The 19,377-nt window shown below is 40.3% G+C and overlaps 1 protein-coding gene across 12 annotated transcripts in view; it reads right to left on the reverse strand.

Annotated features, from left to right (window-relative positions):
* Nucleotides 1-425: 425 nt before the first annotated feature.
* Nucleotides 426-19,377, reverse strand: part of ZNF568 (zinc finger protein 568) — an 88,873-nt gene continuing 69,921 nt past the window's right edge. For 11 of the 12 annotated variants that reach the window (XM_064581340.1, XM_064581334.1, XM_064581332.1 and 8 more), the window contains 4 exons: nt 18,746-18,795; nt 8,949-9,072; nt 8,332-8,427; nt 426-3,649 (listed from right to left, as the gene is read on the reverse strand). In XM_064581340.1, coding sequence (XP_064437410.1) covers nt 2,208-3,649; nt 8,332-8,427; nt 8,949-9,072; nt 18,746-18,795 — 1,712 coding nt within the window. In that variant the 3' untranslated portion in view covers nt 426-2,207. The remainder of the gene's footprint in view (nt 3,650-8,331; nt 8,428-8,948; nt 9,073-18,745; nt 18,796-19,377) is intronic. The other variant, XM_064581343.1, reaches the window with a different exon arrangement.

Genomic DNA, 19,377 nt, shown 5'->3' on the forward strand with positions numbered 1-19,377 from the left:
TGTCCTTTACCAAATTTCTTTAAAGGATTATGCTAGCTTCATAGCTGTGACTCTGTATCTTGGAGACTTAGGAGATTTTATGTTAGATATTCTGATACTAGAGGAATCATGTATACCTCTTTAATCAGTTTTTTTTATTGGTTCTTACTTTATTCAGGAAAATACTGAGGATTTCAGCCATGCTTTAAAGAGCTGAATATAAACACACACAATACAATGCTGAATGTAAAAACAAAAAAACATTTCCCATGTCTTACTAAATCAAAGTAGAATACATGTATACACGTCTAAAAAGTATTTAAGAAAATAATGCTTTTCCACAATTTCAGATATAGTATATAAAGCTAAATGTAAACATTTCATCTTACTAAATTAAAGGTGAATAAATATGTATATATACATACAAAAATGTTTTTTCCCAGGACTCAGGTCTATCATAAAAAATTGAGTATAAACTTAAAACAGATATGCATGAAGTTTCTTATTTTACTCAAAATCCAGGGACAGGGCAGCTCTGCATCATTTCATCAGTTCAACAGTGTCAAGGATGCAGGTAATTCCAATCTATCCCCTCTGCCAATCTCAGCCTCTCACCCCTCTGATAGCAAACAGCCACAATTCCAGGTATCACAGACATATAGACATGCATCCTGTAACATAAGACGACTATTTCCTCCTATTGTTAGGAAAGAAAATTAAACCTAAAACCTACTTGCAGACTTTTGCTCAGATCTTGTATGGGCAGGACTGTCATATATATGCCCACATGCAAAGCAAACTAGGTGCAAGACCTAGACTTTAGATGGGCAGCAGGCAGTCCTGGCAAAGGGAGAATGACTAACACCAACAGATAGGCAACCAACAGTGTCTGGGGCAACAATATTGCCTTCTTTCCTTAAAACTCCTTTTTTGTAGTTACATTTCCTCTCATTCATGATGTCTGAGGGTTTTTTTTCCCCATCTCAAGTTTTCAAGGTTTTTTGTTTTCTTTTGGCTTTGCTCTTATTAGAGCTTTTCTACACACCAGAGTCAAATGCTTGTTCATTCACTCTCTCATTCCTCAGATTTCAACAAGTGTTTACAAGGAACCTACTAGAACAGGCAGTGCACCAAGGACATTGAACTGACAATGAATCGTGGCCATTAACTGTCCACATTTTCTACACATATCTTAAGAAGTTAATTTTCCTAAGTATAGCTCTGTTGCATCCTACAACTTTTCAACATGGAGTTTTTTTTTTCATTCACTCTGAATTGTAACTTGCCTTGATTTCCTTTCCCCTAGTGAGGCAAGAGGGCAAGGTGAATGAAAACTTCGGTTTTCAATTCTTCTCCAGAAGGAATTACCTGACATTCAATAAAGAGATGATTTAAGATGTTCCTATAGTCACAGTACACCTAAGGCCTTCCTCTCATATGATCTCTATCCACAAATATGAAAATAAATAAAATCAGCTCTTACTTAACTCACTTGCAATATGAGCCATACAGTATTCTATGAGATATAATGTAATTATTTAATGTTCATAATGCTAACAAGATGGTGCTAATATTACTAATTTTTAAGTGAGAAAGTTAGACCTAGTTAAGTAATTTGCCCTATAAGGCAAGTAAAGACTGAGCATTGGTTAAATCCTTTCCCACTATGCCTCAGTTCAGGTTAATTTTAGATGAGCTTGCAAATATTTAATTAAGATCTGAGCGGGAAGAATTTGCTGCATTTTTAACACTGTGTGTAGCCTTCCTCAAGTATGAATTATGAGACAAGTAATTTGTTAGCTAACGCAAATTGGTCTCCTGGATTTATGACATTTATATTATGAATCCTCTGATTTCCCACAGGGCAAATGACCCTGATGTTGAGAACCGTTTGTATGACTGTCTCTGACACATTAACTGCCATCCAAAGCCTTCCCACTTTCCTCACATTCATGGAATTTTTTCACTTTTACCAATTGAACCCTGATGTCTAATAAATTTTGAAGCATAAATAGAACCCTCTCAATCTCTAACATTTATAAAGTATCTCAGCATTAACATATGTCAAATAAATTCTGGCCCTCAAATAAAGGCCCTGTATCCACACTGTGAGCTCTGATATTAAGTTATCTTCAAAAGCTTTCCCACATTCCTTAAAATCAGAGGGTTTTGTGTTTTACTAGTGTGACTTTGCAGAGGTCAGTAAAATTTTGAGCCTTCCCATGACTTCATTCACTCCTCTTTCCCGTATGAATTCTTTGATGTTTACTAAGGTGTGAGCCACGAATAAAGGCCTTCCCACATTGCCTACATTTGTAAGGTTTCTCACCAGTATGAATTTTCAGGTGTCGATTAAGTTCTGAGCCTCGACCAAAGGCCTTCTTGCATTCCTTACACTTATAGGGCTTTTCACCACTATGACTTCTCTCGTGATGAGTAAGTTCTGACTTCCGAATAAAAGCCTTCCCACATTCCTTACATTTATGGGGTCTCTCACCAGTGTGAACTTTTTGATGTCGAATAAGTTCTGTACTACAAGTAAAGGCCATTTTACATTCCTTACATTTATAGGGTTTCTCACCAGTGTGAGCTCTCTGATGTCGAGTAAGTTCCGAGCCACGACGAAAGGCCTTTCCACATTCCTTACATTTGTATGGTTTCTCACCAGTATGAACACTCTGATGTCGAGTAAGATGTGAATCAGAGATAAAAGCTTTCCCACATTCCTTACATTTATGAGGTTTCTCACCAGTATGGATTCTCTGATGTAGACTCAGTTGAGAGGCACAACTATATACCTTCCCACACTCCTTACACTCATAGTGTCTTTCACCAGTATGAATTATCTGATGAAGACTAAGTTGCGTGTCGTAACGGAAAGCTTTCCCACATTCCTTACATTTATGGGGTTTCTCACCAGTATGGATTCTCTGATGTCGAAGAAGATGTGAGGGACGGGTAAAGGCTTTCCCACATTCCTTACATTCATAGTATTTCTCATCAGTATGAATTCTCTGATGTAAATTAAGTTGTGAGGTAGATGGAAAGGCCTTCCCACACTCCTTACATTTATAGGGTTTCTCACCTATGTGGATCTTTTGATGTTTACGGAGTTGTGAGTTAGAATGAAAGGCTTTCCCACATTCCTTACATTTATGACGTTTCTCACTAGTGTTAATGTTCTGAGGTTTAGTAGTTTCAGAGCCATGGATAGAGGCACATTTCTTATTTTCTTTACTTTTTTTGCTTTCATGAATTCTCTGATGCTTAATCAAGTCTGACCTACTATTAAAGGCTTTCCCACATTCTCCACATTTAGAGTCTTTTTCCTTATTATGACTTCTTTCGTGTTGAATATGGTGTGATTGGCACCTGAAAGCTTCCTTACATCCCTTGCATTTGTAGGTTTTCGCTCTGGTATGAACTGTCTGAGGCACTCTATGAACTATGCACTGAATGGAAGCGGACCTTTCTTCAGAGGTTATTACAGCTTGTCTGAAATGTCCCTCCTGTTGTCTCTCCAACTGGCATTTGATTTCTCTGTTATTTCTGACCCTAGTGCACTCAAGGTCAGAGCTTGTAAGTCTTTTTATCTCCAAGTGCAATGATTTAATTTCGTAACTGTGCTCCTTTGGAAATAAATTCTTGGTTACTCTTCTGGACTCCCAATCTGTAAGGTAACAAGAAAGAAAATAGAAGGTATTTTCATGTGGCAGGAGAAAGGAAAGTTCTAAGGTAGAAATGACAAACTAAAAATAGTGAGTAATTTAATAGCTCTTAACACAGCATTGAAATTTGGAAAAAAAAAAAAAAAAAAGCCCAGGGTCGGGGGTGGGGGGAGGAGATGAGAATAGAGAAAATGAGGGGAGCTTGTGAAGGAAGTAGTTCTTCACCTCTGGTGAAAATCAGAATCAGCTGAGGAACGGTACAAACACGATGTCCAGGAACCACCTAAGACCAACTAAATGAGAATCTAAAAGAGTAGGACATTACATCTAATAGCAAGTCCTCTCATCTCTAGCTTCAAAATATATCCAGATCTTGACTACTTCTCTCTACCAGTATCTCTACTACTTTGCCCAAAGCCATCTCTCACCAAGGTTAACACACTTTCTTAACAGGTCTCCCTGTTTTCCCTGTTGCCCTCTTAATATCCCATACCTAACACAGTAGCCAGAGTGTTCTTGTTAAGTGAGATTAGGCCTTTCTTCTGCCTCAAAGTCTCCACTGGATTTCCCTCTTGCGCAGAGTAAAAGTCCAAGTCCTTATGCGGTCTACAAAACCCTCCCTGAACCTGTCTCACACTACCCTCTTTCTGACCTCATTGCCGATCTCCTCTCTTCAGCTGGCTCTGCTCCAGCTCCCTGACCAACTGGATGTTCTTCAAACTTGTGAAGCACATTCCTCCTTCAGAATCTCTGCCTGCAAATATCTTCCCTAAGATATTAATATGGCTTGTTCGAGTACTTCATTCTGACCGCTACTCAAACATGAGACCACTCTTTACCAAACAGGCCCCTCTTACTCTACTTACTTTATTTTTTTTGCAGTGCACTTATCATCACATATCATTTTATCTATATTGCCAACATTATTATGAGAACTTTCAACACACAGAAAAATTAAAAGAATTGACACAGTGAACTCCCATATTCCCACTACCTAGATTCTATAATAAACATTTGGCTCTCCTTCATCCATCTTGCAGACATCAGTATACTTCACCTCTAAACTCCACAGATATTATACTTCAACTTGTTTACTTCTGTATTGTCTGTCTGCCCTTCAGTGTATCTGTACAGAGTAAATACTATTTGATGAATGAATGGCTATTGGCATTTTTATTCATCTCTCTCAGTGATGCAGGGGCAACTCAAGGTGTGGGAGTCACTGTTTAAATACAGTACGTCACATCTGTGCTTATAATAAAATACAACATTCTTTACTAGACCTGCAAAACTGCACTGTTTGGACCCTGCTTCCCTATTCACCTTCATTTTAAGATGCTCTCACCTTCACTCACTATGTACCTCTCTACTGGCCTCTACTGGACTCCTAGATCATGCCAATTACGATCTCATCTTAGACTCTTTTAGGAAATGCTTTGTTTGCCATGAATGCTCTGCTCCAGAATCCCTGCATGCCCAGTTTCTTTCATTGTAAGTATCTTAATTTTCTGTAAAGTACCCTGTTTTTTGCCTTCATAATCTTTTTCCTAATTCTGGAATTACGCATTTGTTCATCAGTTTATCTACTGGTATAATTTCTCCCAAAGTGGCCTAGAACTAGTGTAATACTTATTTCACTCACCATGATATAACCAATCCCCAGCACATAGTTCAATTAACAAGCCAGCACCATTAGGGTGTATCTGTACATGTGCTTATACCAGTCCCCTGGAAGACTGATAGCTTTACACAATGAGAATCTTTTATGTAATTCTGAAAAAATTCTAACGGAAACTAAGAATACTATGGCAACCATTTATGAGAGGTTGTATGGTGTTGTGACAAAAAACATAAAGCCAGACTGCTTGGGTGTGAATCCTAGTCCCATGACTTGCTAGTTGTATGACACTGGACAGTTACTTAACTACTCAGAAATCAAGAAGGCTGAGATAAAAGGAGATGCTCCGTGCAAGTTGTTAGAGCTTGTGCAGGCACCCTGCTGTTTAGGATAGTCCCTTTGTTCTTGCTAAGGTCCAGGGTGGTTGGACCAGCCAAAAGCAAGTTACAGAAAAGACAAACAGTTGGGAAATCTGGAGAGATGAATAAACCTAGAACTGGTAAGAAGAAAAGATTCTTCTGTGATTAATGTATGATCTATATCTGCAATCTAATGAAAATGCCACACTACACAGTTGTCCTTCGGAGAAGGGCACTAAAAGCAAGGTCCTGTATGATGACTGGTAACGTGATGTTGGCATTTTATGCTGTATGGGAAGTTCCAGATGTCAGATGTCAGAAGATGCTGTTATTTTAAATATTTCGGAAAAAACTATCTGTTAGAGAAGGAAAACTGTAAAAAGCATGGATTCGAATAATAAATTTGGGCCTTAAAGGAATGCTCGGATCAAAAAGTAACATCCATCAAGGATGCTCCCATTGCTCCTCTCCTGCACAATCACTCCTCAGAGCTACAAAATCATTCCCCTAAATTGATCTTCAGTCTCTCTGATGTCTGTATCCCGTGGTCTCATTCTAGCGCAAGGCCAAATCACCTGGACTTCCCAAACAGGCTCCTAGTAAGTTTCACCATTTTCACTCAGGAATCCGATTCAATCTCTACAGGAAGCCAGAGAGAGGTCTTAGAAATCCAATCCACTCATGTTCCTATCTTGTTTAAAACATTCAGTGGCTGCCAAGTGTCCTTAAGAAAAAAAATCCAAACTCCTAGACTTGGTGAGAAGGCCCTGCATGACGTGGACCTCCATTCAGGTTTTCTAGGACACCCATTCATGACTTTCTCTCCTTGGGGCCTTAAATGAGTAAGTTCCTCCACCTTCTACAGCATTCCCACCATACTGCCTAGATCCTACTACCTCTCCTTCCAGCTTCATATCATTTGTCATGATCTGAAAAGTCTTACCAGTCTGGTAATATTGCCCCTAATATTCTCTCACAGCAGTCCCTTACCTATAACCATCTCCCCTAAAAAGACCCTCATTTCTCTGGCCATAGTACAGGCCAGGTTTCTAAAAAAGAAAACTTGCAGGGTTCTATCAGTGATTAGGGATTTAAATCGGCCCTTAAATCAGCATACTTCCTACTTCCTAGGTTATTCACTGTTACCTTTTATTTCCTTCCAGTGTTTTGTAGCATCCTTTTTATACAACCAAAACAGCACTGACTCTAAAAGTTCTGTATCTGGCTTTATTCAACTAAGCATTATAGCATGTTTCAAAAATATTTTATAAAAAATATCTAAACTGCTGAAGGTTCTGTATCCCAATTGTGGTAGGAGTTATATAAATCTACAAATGCTGCAAAATTTCATAGGAATATACACCAAAAAATAAAAATAAAAATAAATGAGTGTATATGAAAATCGGTGAAATCTGAATAAGGTCTACTTATAGTTTCATTACTACTGTTTGCCAATTTCCTGGTTTTGACAGTGTACTAGCATTAGGTAAGATGTTATCATTAGGGAAAGCTGAGCAAAGGGTACAAGGGAACTCTCTGTATTATTTTTGTAACTCCTCTGAATCTTCAATTATTTCAAAATAAAAAGCTAAAAAGAAATGGTAACAGTTATAAGCATGTATGTACCTAATAAAGAGAGCCCCAAGTACATGAAGCAAAAACAGAATTGCAGAAAAAACAGACGATTCAACAAATTGAAGACTTTAATGCTCTACTTTCAATAATGGATAGAGAAGATGAACAAGGAAGCAGAAAACATGCTCTTAAATAACTGATGGGTCAAGGAAGAAATCACAAAAGAAATTAGAAAATGCTTAGAAAAGGAAAACTTAATATACCAACACTTATGGGTTATAGTTAAAATAGATCCTAAAGGGAAATTTACAGCTTAAAATGCCTATATTAAAACAAAAACAAAAACAAAAACAAAACCCCAAAACCCAAGAAAGATCTCAAATCAGATTATGGAACTAGATAAAGAACAAAGTAAACCCAAAGATACCAGAATGAAGAAAATAATAAAGATTAGAGGGTAGATGAACAAAATAGAAAGAACAGGGAAATCAAAGTAACTCTAAGTTGGTTCTTTGAAAAAGATCAACAAAACTGTCAAACCTTTAGCTAGACTGACCGAGAAAAAAAAGAAAGAAGACAAATACTGATATCAGGAATGAAAGAGGGAGATCACTACCTACCTTACAGAAATAAAAGTCTAGGGCTGGGTGTAGAAGTGACTGCTTATGGGTATGGGGTTTCATTTTGGGGTGATGAAAAGGTTCTAAAATTAGATCACTGTCACCGTTGCAGAACTCTGTGACTATATTAAAAACCACTGAACAGTATACTTTAAGTAAATTTTATTTTATTTTTTTAAGTGAATTTTAGAATATGTGATTTCTATCTCAATAGAGCTAGCTGCTTTAAAAAGTCAGGACAAAACTGGACACAAAGTACAGGGAAAATTGTCTCATGGGAAGGAGGAAGGCACTTCCTTCCTGAAATCAGAAGCAAATATGAGGAAAGGTAGCAAGAGTGATAAGTAGAGTGAAAATTTGAGGCCTCATGCTGAAACATCCTTCCTTTTTTCTCCAGATCTCAGACCTTTTCAGCAAGCTTTCCTACCAATAGCTCAGATGTGCTGCCTTCTCACTGGCCCCCTGGGTGACCACCTGCCACAGTGTTCCTCATAGGGGTCACCATCACTTACCTGGGCACCATTCTTTTGTTTCCTGACTCTTAACCACCCAGGGCTCCTTCCCCTGCTCCAATAAGGAGATCACATCTGGCTTAGAATCAGAAAGTCCTGCTCAAAAAACAAAAAGGACAAAGTTATGTTGTATGTGTATCAGAATTAAAATTAGCCCATGATTATCAAGAAAGAGTAAGCAGGTTAAGGGTCAATGGAAGGAGTGAAGGTCAGAGGAACCAAAAAAAAAAAGTTGTCCAATGGAGCAGCCAATTCTAACTTTGTAAGGGATAGGCCCTTCTTTGGGAAGCAACAAGAATCATTAACTCAGCCAGGCATTTGAGAAGCACTCATGAGAAATTCTTTTTTTTTTTTAAAGATTTTATGTATTTATTTGACAGAGAGAGAGACAGCAAGAAAGGGAACACAAGCAGGGGGAGTGTGAGAGGGAGAAGCAGGCTTCCTGCAGAGCAGGGAGCCCGATGCGGGGCTTGATCCCAGGGCCCTGCGATCATGACCTGAGTCGAAGGCAGACGCCTAATGACTGAGCCACCCAGGCGCCCCTCATGAGAAATTCCTAACAAAGAACATAAAATTCCAGAAGGCCAATTCTGAATTTTGGGGGACACATAACTTACCCAGTGAGATCAGGTTGTTATAATTCTCCAACATTACATCTCGGTACAAATCCTTCTGAGCAGAGTGCAAGCATTCCCACTCCTTTTGAGAGAAGTAAATGGCCACATCTTTGAACGTGAAGCCCTGAAACCACAGATCAATATGCTATTTGTGAAACTGATAGGCAAAATCTTTACAATGGAATAAAAAAAAAAAAAAATGGAGAAAGCAATTTAGTAAGGTAACAATGTTGAGAAAACAGGCTGTGCTGGGCCTTTAACAGGGGTGGTGCAGTGTGGAAACAAAAGTGACCAGAGCACACGTCATGCTTAGGCATGCCTGCAACTAGAGGAGTAACCTCTTGGGCTCTAAGCTCTTCCATTATCCCCAAAGTTCAGACAACTGGTGTTTCCCAATTAAATAAAACTACACATGCAAGCACATGGCACACTCTATGTTCACCACACAACACCTGTAACTATCTCCTTCCCATTCTCCCAATAAAAACTTCTTAAAACTCTGAATCCTACAAAATTTCTATTTCTGAAAATAGGATTTGAATATAACTTGATTTCTATGATGATTTATAACATGATTTAATAATTTCTTAAAAGCGCATGCCCATAAATATGCCAGAATATTAAAGCCCAATCACTTTTCCATGTGACCAAAAATGCTAAAATAGACATCATTTTTACTGGCTGTATGACAACCCATCTTCTATATTCAATGTTCTTATTTTGGGGTACTAGGTTGCACAAGTTCTCTGAAGTTCTTTTGCAGTATGAGTCTTTTCTCAACAGTTTATACATCTGGCTATTATGTTCCTGTTCCTATAAATTGGCCCTCACTGTACTCTCCTTGTTCCTGATCAGCCAGAACTGATGGGCGGAAGATCCAGACTCACACTGATGTGACCCAAGATGAACATACACAACAAAAGTGTGTGTCTCCCTCTCTTTCTCTCTCTCTCTCTCTCTCTCACACACACACACACACACACACAGAGTCTGTCTTTCTTGATTTGAGGGAGCGTAACAAAACTTTGCCGGCTCTGAACCCCAGAGAATCCAACTGTATATAATGGATTTAGAGGAAACAACTTTCCCAACTGATCTGAGCCCAGACGGACCTGTTCTGACCTGGCCCGGGCAGGACCACACTGGAACACACTGAGCTCCTCAGTCATGGAGTCATCCCAAAAACATGGTGAAGCCCCCAGGCCCAAGAGCACAGAATACTTGGGCAGGCCCAGCCCCGGACAACAGTTTCTGCAACAGAGGTCTCCAGCCTCTCCCTGCTCTAACAGATTCAGTGTATCAGGTACCTTCTTAGCTTTGTTCCCATATCCCAGAACCAGGGCCCTTAAAACCCCAACTGAAACCTCTTTCCACGAAGACCCTGTCCAGAATCACCACTACTGAGCCAGACAACCCACCAGGATCAGCAGGTCCTGTGGAGCCTTGGCAAAGCTCAACCACCTGGATGCAGGTTGCAATGGCTTTACAAGAAACTACAATTCTCAGAATCTTCATGGCCAACACTTTCTGGTTCCCAATCTAGATCATAAGTTCTCTAAACTTGGCTTTCCTGCCTGACATTATTCCCTTTTACTGTCATCTCTAGCCTTATTGCTGATAGTCAGTGTACATGAATCTCAAGTACAATTATTGCAAATTAAGTACTTTAAGTTTCTGGTGACTTATATGTATGAATCCTCAGGAGAAGCCCATGAATCCTAATTTGAAGGAAACTTTAGCTCAAATAAGAAGTCATTTACTCAAATTTGCAGTTAGCAGTGGCATTGTTGGGGTTTTTTTTTTTAAGATTTTATTTATTTATTTGACAGAGAGAGACAGCGGAAGAGGGAACACAAGCAAAGGGAGTGGGAGAGGGAGAAGCAGGCTTCCCGCGGAGCGGGGAGCCCGATGCGGGGCTCGATCCCAGGACCCTGGGATCATGACCTGAGCTGAAGGCAGACGCTTAACGACTGAGCCACTCAGGCGCCCCTTGGGTTTTGAATCTAGATTTCTCCAACTCTGTAGATGATAGTCTTCCACTTCTGGCTCTTTTTTTTTTTTTTTTAAAGATTTTATTTATTTGACAGAGAAAGACACAGCAAGAGAGGGAACACAAGCAGTGGGAGAGTGAGAAGCAGGCTTCCTGTGGAGCAGGAAGCCTGATGTGGGGCTCGTTCCCAGGACCCTGGGATCATGACCTGAGCTGAAGGCAGAAGCTTAATGACTGAGCCACCAGGTGCCCCCCACTTCTGGCTCTTAACAGAGATGCAGCCGGAGATTTCTGACGATCCTTTAAAAAAGTCCTATACTGGGCTCTCCATTTAGAGGAGAAAATGCTTGGTCTGCTCAGTGTGTCTCTACAGAGCACAGCACTCTATAAGAGGAAATCAAAGGTAGAAGGGAAAGGGAGGAAAGAAGCAGTTCTGCAAACAAAATTCCTTTATCCGAAAATATCAAAATTCCCCATGACTCTGGCTCTGTGTGGGCACTTGGGGACATGATGATTTAGATCCAGCACCTGCCCTTAAAAAGCTCAGAATCAGGAAGGAAAAGCAGAAAAGTAGAGACAATCACAGGACATCAAACTCTGCAGGGAACTGGTTACCATGACCAAATCACCAGCTGAAAAATAATGTTCTGAATATTAAAAACATTTTGGGATGCAATGATGATCTGGAAAAGAAGGAAAGTAATCTTCAGAAGCTAAAACTGAGTCAAGCTGGAGAACAAATAGGAGTGTGCTGAGCCACTGACATTTATTTTACCAGAGAACCTCTGCTGAGCCAAGATGATCATGAGCTTTGACATTCAGAGAATGAGGGGAGAGGAGACCAAGCTGAGAGCTGGTCAAAATGGGAATCTAAGTGGTTCTGCACTGCAAAGACCTGGGACATCTAAGACCATGCCCACAAAAGAAAGAAAAAGTAGAAGCAACACTCCCATTCTTGGGTGCTACAAGGAAAATGGCCTGACTTGAATCTTGGCAATTGGTGGAAGAAAAACATTTTCCCCTGAGGAACTATAACCACAAGCCAGCCCTCCCAGAGGTCTGTGGCTCACATGCACATTACTAAGGTGAATCTAGAAAACTTTCCATCTATAAATCTACTTTAAGGTGGCTCTGGTTTGGCAGTGCTCTTGGCAGAAGCAAACACTGACTTGGCCTAGAAGAACAACCTTCAACCAGGCCTCAAGAAGCCATAACAGGGGCGCCTGGGTGGCTCAGATGGTTAAGCTTCTGCCTTCGGCTCAGGTCACGATCCCAGGGTTCTGGGATCGAGTCCCACATCGGACTCCCTGCTCAGCAGGGAGCCTGCTTCTCCCTCTGCCTCTCTCTCTCTCTCTCTGTCTCTCATGAATAAATAAATAAAATCTTAAAAAAAAAAAAAAAAAAAGAATCCATAACAGAATTCCAAGGAAAATGACCCAAATGTCAAAAATAAGACAGCACAACACTGTGAATATACTAAACACCACTAAATTCTACACTATAAAATGGTTAACTGTATGTTATGTGAATTTCACCTAAACAAAAAACTAAATAAAAATAAAACATGCACAGAGGCATAATTCCAGGATCAGAGTGTCAGGAAAATCAATCATGCAGTTGTTTCAAATTTCCGTAATATTTTAAACTTTCCACAATAAAAATAAAATGTTAGGGGGAAAATGTCATACCTGCAAAGATTCATTTATTACATAGATAATGACAAAGAATATAAAACAGGTATACTACAAAAAGGAAGTAAGATGGTGAGAATCTTTTAAAAGATTTTATTTATTTATTTGTTAGAGAGACCATGCACAAGCAGGGAGAATGGCAGATAGAGGGAGAAGCAAGCTCCCCTCTGATCAGGGAGCCTGACATGGGACTCAACTGATCCCAAGACCCTGGGATGACAACCTGAGCTGAAGGCAGACGCTTAACCCACTGAGCCACCTAGGTGTCCCAAATGACAGGTAGATTTAAAAGGAAAAAGTACTTATAGAACAAAAAAACCCTAATATTTGAAAATAAGTCATACAATGGCTCAAATAAATATTTCTGGAGAAAAATTACTGGACTACAGATATAAAAAGAGATTATGCAGAATGCTATCAAAAAGGACAACACGGGAAAGTGTAAGAGAGGGCAAGAAGATAAAGTGAGGTTTAACAGATATCTAACCAGAGTTCTGGAAGGAAAAAGAAGAACTGAGAAAAGGCAGTAACTGAAGACCAAATGGGGGTACCTGGCTGGCTCAGTCAGTTGAGCATGTGACTCGTGATCTTGGGGTCATGAATTCAAGCCCCATGTTGGGCATGGAGCTTCCTTATAAAAAAAATAAATAATAAATAAATAAAAAGACCTAATGGCTAAGAAATTTTCAGAACTAGCAAAAGAAAGCATTATTTAGAAGCCCAATGAGTCTCAAGGAAAATAAATAAAAAGAAACCCTAGACAATTATATCAAAACTGCAGAGCACTAAAAACAAAGAGAAAATGTTAGAAGCAATTTGAGATTAAAGACCGATTATCTACACAGAAACACCAATCTGATTGGCAGATGGTTATTCAATAGCAACAATATAAACCAGAAGAGAGCAGACTATCTCAGTCAGCTGGGAAAAAACTATCTTTCACAAATGGGGGCAAATCAAGACATTTTCAAAAAACCCAAAACCAAAACCCCCAGAAACTCATTAAAGTATGTACTTCCATCTGAAGGAAAAGTGATCCCAAGGTAGAGGGTTTAAAATATAAGAAAAATGAACAAAGAAATTGGTAAATATGTGGATAACTAAGCTAACATCGAAATATATAAAATAAAAATCTTTTATGGGTTAAAAAAAGCATAGAATTAAAACATCTGACAACAATATAAGTTTAATCAGTTAGATTATCCTAGTTTCTTATACTGTTCGGCAAGAACATAAAGATGTTCTTTAGTTTAGGACACTGGTTAAGTTAAAATACGTTAAAATTTCTAAGGTAACCACTAAATAAATGAAACTAGTTTATAACTTTCAAACTCACAGAGGGGTGAAATGAGATTAAAACAATATGGAAAAGGTTGAATAAAAAGCACAAACTAAGCCAATAATGATATATCAGCAATTTTTTTAAAAAAGACTTTATTTTTAAGTAATTTATTTATATTTATTTTCAATTATATCAGAAATTTTTTTTAAAAAGACTTTAAGTAATTTCTACACCCAACATGGGGCTCGAACATCCAACCTTGAGATCAAGAGTCACACACTCCACTGACTGAGCCAGCCAGGTGCCCCTATATCAGCAATTAGTATTAATGGGCTAAATAATCTCATTAAAAGATAAAGGTCAGAAACCAAAGCCCAGATATATGCTGCTTATAAGAGACACATCCAAAACATAAATATCCAGGGACTGGAGGTAAAAGGTGAAAATATAACTTGTATTCATCCCTAATAAAAAATATATATAGACACACACACATAAAGAAAATTATGACAAATCCTCATCATTATGAGAGAACACATCACTTGAAATAATTGATAGACACAACAGACAAAATCAGTAAAAATAGAAACTATTTAAATTACAAACAAAATTAACAAGCTTGATTTAATGGCCACATAGAATAACGCACCCAATTCAAGTAACATTCTTCTCAACCATATCTGGAGGATTCAGAAAACCCGATCACATTGGGTCTTAACACAAGACAATCATTTTGCATAAACTCATACTAATAAGAAGATGCACATTAATCGGATTGCCTGGGGGGGTGGCAAATGGAATGGAAAAGTCTTGGATGACAGGTCATCCCTGGCAGGACTAAACGCATCCTTACTTACCGCTTTATTCCAATACTAGGATTGGTGCTCTAGTAAACATAGAATGTGCTTTATAGTAAATGTATAATGAACATGAAAGAGTTGGAGCTTTGTCCTGAAAGTAACAGGGATTCACTCAATAAAGGAAGTGACATGACTGGACTATTTTATTGGCAAGGAGTAAAAGAGGCAGGGAGCCCATTTAGAGGACAATGCACTATCCACCCCTACAAAAAGGTCTGATCTGGCCTGCAGACAGTGGAGTGAGGTCATAAGGCATGAGATCAGCAAATAGGAAAGGGACAGAAGCAATGGGATTGAGACCAGGAGGTGGGAGTTGGGGGAACTCCAGGTTGCCAGTTTAAGCACACATTCAGGTGAATTTCCATCACTATCACATTCTCTAAATCTTGTATAATGACCACATTATATAGAGGAAGTTATGAAGAAGCCCATGATCACATAGCAAAAATAGGGTAAGACTCTACCTTTTTTTTTTTTAACAGTGCATAGCTTTTCATTAAGGCAGAGAATGGGGGCTGCTCGAGTGGCTCAGTAGGTTAAGCAGCTGCCTTCGGCTCAGGTCATGATCCCAGGGTCCTGGGATGGAGCCCCGCATCGGGCTCCCTGCTCTGCGGGGACCTGCTTCTCCCTCTCCCTCTGTCTGCCTCTCCCCCTGCTTGTGCTCACACTCTCTCTCTGTGAAATAAATAAAATCTTAAAAAGAGAGAGAAAGGGCAATCCACCACTCTGAGGAGAGGAGGAAACAGAAGGAGAAATGACAACTGTCAAGGGTTTAGGGCAAGGGAAGCTGGAGTTTCTTCTTTATCAAAATGTGCTAAGAATGGATGGGGAGGGTGTAGTTTTTCCTCTGAGAATCTGAGGAAGGTTCTGGCCAGGATGGGAATGGGAAGACAGACTCAATAAGTTCTCACAGAATTCAAAAGAAAAGTCAGAGAAAGAAAGAAACAGATTAATTCAAAATACAAAGAGTATTTTATTAGTCTTTCGAAGAGAAAGGAACCCTTGAGAACCGGCCAGAATTAATGAAGAGCCACACTCAGACACATCCAAGGAAAACACCCTGAACATACTACAAATATTATGCCATTCTTTAAAATTGACTACTCCAAAGTCACAGAAAAGAAAAATCTAAATAAACACCCCAAATTAGGAATTTTACAGCCAACACTTGCTGGTCATATCTCACACCAGATGCTTAAAGATTGAATCATTTGGGCAAAAGACAAAGTACTTTAGGAAAATGTGAATGACTTTTTTTTTAAGATTTTATTTGTTTATTTATTTAGAGAGTGCGAACGGGGAGGGGAGCAGAGAGAAAGGGAGAGAGAGAATCTCAAGCAGACTCCGTTCTTTTTTTTTTTTTTTTAAGATTTTTATTTATTTATTTGAGAGAGCGAGAATGAGAGAGAGAGAGAGTACATGAGATGGGGGAGGGTTGGAGAAGCAGGCTCCCCGCCAAGCAGGGAGCCCGATGCGGGACTCGATCCAGGGACTCCAGGATCATGACCTGAGCCGAAGGCAGCCGCTCAACCAACTGAGCCACCCAGGCGCCCTCAAGCAGACTCCGTTCTAAGCGCAGAGGTCAACACAGGGCTCAACCCCACAACTTTGAGATCATGACCTGAGCTGAAATCAAGAGTCAGACACTTAACTGACTGAGCCACCCAGGAACCCCTGAATGACTTTTCTATATTTGTAGTAGGGAAGGCCATGACATAAAGGAAGAAAACATTTTTTGAAAACTCTGAATCTAAAACACATACAAAATAGATTAACTGTAAAAAATATTTTTAAAACAACTTATAAATGACAGAGAATATGCTTAACATTTAAACTTGCTCAACATAAACCAAAAAAGATAACACTCTGACAAGTAGGCAAAAGTAGAGGGATCCCGGGGCGCCTGGGTGGCTCAGTTGGTTAAGCGACTGCCTTCGGCACAGGTCATGATCCTGGAGTCCCAGGATCGAGTCCCGCATCGGGCTCCCTGCTTGGCAGGGAGTCTGCTTCTCCCTCTGACCCTCCCCACTCTCATGTGCTCTCTCTCTCATTTTCTCTCTGTCAAATAAATAAATAAAATCTTAAAAAAAAAAAAAAAAGTAGAGGGATCCCAGTTGTACTACTTGTTAACTGTTTAAGTTTGGAGTGACTTAATAGAATCTATTTCCTCATCTGTCAACTTAAAATACCATATTTCATCAATTCTGAGGTACCACTGATTGTAAAGCCACCATTACTTTATACACCAGAAAAAAAATGCCATCAAGGAAACTATGACTTGCCAGGAATTGTAAAACCAGTCCTGATTTCAGAAAGTTCAAGTGTGAAGGAAAAAATAATGCATAACAGAATTGAAGAAATACAGTCCTACCTGTCTCACAGGGTTATTAATGTGGATTCAACAAGATAACACATGTAAAGAACTTGAAACCACAAGTAGCTTAAAGTAAACACAAGTTGGGTGCTTCTTTTTTTTTTTTTTAAAGATTTTATTTATTTATTTGACAGAGAAAGAGAGAGGCAGAGCAGGAACACAAGCAGGGGGAGTGGGAGAGGGAGAAGCAGGCTTCCTGTGGAGCAGGGAGCCCGATGTGGGGCTCGATCCCAGGACCCTGGGATCATGACCTGAGCCGAAGGCAGATGCTTAACGACCGAGCCACCCAGGTGCCCCAAGTTGGTTGCTTCTATCAGTAGCATGATCCCATTCTGAAAACAAAATTACATACCTACACATAGCACAGACAAAATCTGAAAATATTAATCGTGACTATCTCTAGATGGTGGGACCATGGGTGACAAACTTTCTTAATCAGCTTTCTCAAGTTTTGAAATTTTTCCAAGAATCCTATATTACTTTAGTCATTAAAAAGAGAGCAATTAGGGCGCCTGGGTGGGTCAGTCGTTAAGCGTCTGCTTTGGCTCAGGTCATGATCCCAGAGTCCTGTGATTGAGCCCCGCATCCGGCTCCCTGCTCGGCAGGAAGCCTGCTTCTCCTTCTCCCACTTCCCCTGCTTGTGTTTCCTCTCGCTGTCTCTCTCTCTGTTGAAAAATAAATACAATCTTTTAAAAAAGAGAGCAATTAGGTTATTTCTATCTTGGGGAAAAAAGTATGTAGAGCTAACCAGGGCAGGCAGGCCTTCCAGGCTGTTAGAAATTTGGAAGCAGGGGCGCCTGGGTGGCTCAGTTGGTTAAGCGGCTGCCTTCGGCTCGGGTCATGATCCTGGAGTCCTGGGATGGAGTCCAGCGTCGGGCTCCCTGCTCAGCGGGGAGTCTGCTTCTCCCTCTGACCCTCCCCCCTCTCATGTACACACTCTCTCTCTCTCTCTCTCTCAAATAAATAAATAAATAAATCTTTAAAAAAAAAAGAAAGAAATTTGGAAGCAAATAGGCTACTGCATGTGACTCTGAAGCGGACCACAAAGAAATTAGTGAGCCTGAAGCAAGTAACCTCATTCTGTTCTTTAACTTCCCTGCCAAATCAGTGAGGCACATCTGTCACACTATCTGGGAATGAATACAATCCAGGGAAATGGAAATTCTAGATTGATGAGACAATGTATGTAAAGCAGACAGCCCTGGTTTATTTTTATTTATTTCTTTATTTTAAGATTTTATTTATTTATTTGACAGAGAGAGAGACAGCGAGAGAGGGAACACAAGCAGGGGGAGTGGGAGAGGGAGAAGCAGACTTCCCGCGGAGCAAGGAGCCCGATGCGGGGCTCGATCCCAGGACTCTGGGATCATGACCTAAGCGGAAGACAGACGCTTAACGACTGAGCCACCCAGGGGCCCCCAGACAGCCCTGCTTTAGACTCCTGTCTGGTTTAGGAAAACTGCTCCATAAATATGGTTTCCTTCTCTCTTACCTTTTTTCAAATCACTACTGTAAATCTTTTGGATAGAATCCTGAAACAAGATATTGTTTTAAAAACCAGGAAGCCCCTTCCAAGAAAAGAGTGCCAAATAAAACTTACCTCCGCCATGACTTTTGATGTACAGTGGCTTTTCTCTCCTCTTCTGGATTCTTAGAGAATGAAAAAGATGGAAAAGGGTTAAGAAACTTTAAGACAACAGACCCTTCTGGGAGCTCAGACGAGGCCAAGTCAGAGCAAACCCTGGCTCCACTCCAGGCCAAAGAAGCCTGTAACCCCACCCCCATTCCTATCATCACACAAAGCGGGCGACCTTAGGGGCCCAGAGGGGAGTCCTGGGAGAGAACCCCAGACTATGACCTCCTTCCTCCATAGGAGCCTGACTGGGTTCTTCCAGGCCCTGTATCTTACACTGAGCCCAGATAAAACACAACCTACGTGGATCCATCAGTCAAAATCCCACACTCCTGTCCTCTAAAACTGGGGGCACCGCTATGGGCCTGGATCCCCTGAGCCCTCAGCACAGGGAAGTGGAAGGAGGGTCTCCCAGGCCCAAGGTCTAGGAAGGAGGGTCTCCAAGGCCCAAGGTCTAGAAAACCCCGGGACACCAGAAATAGCCCCTGGGAGGCGGCCATTCACCGTGCTGAAGAGCGAGTGGCGGTTTCGGTTGTCAGTTTCGGCTGGGATCCAGAATCCAATGGGGGTTAGAAAGGCTCGAAACGCAGGCGGGGTCT

This window comes from Mirounga angustirostris, unplaced genomic scaffold, assembly GCF_029215605.1.
Source record: "Mirounga angustirostris isolate CCGP_5_RB_7025 unplaced genomic scaffold, mMirAng1.0.hap1 SCAF_16, whole genome shotgun sequence".
In the NCBI taxonomy this organism is placed as follows: Eukaryota; Metazoa; Chordata; class Mammalia; order Carnivora; family Phocidae; genus Mirounga; species Mirounga angustirostris.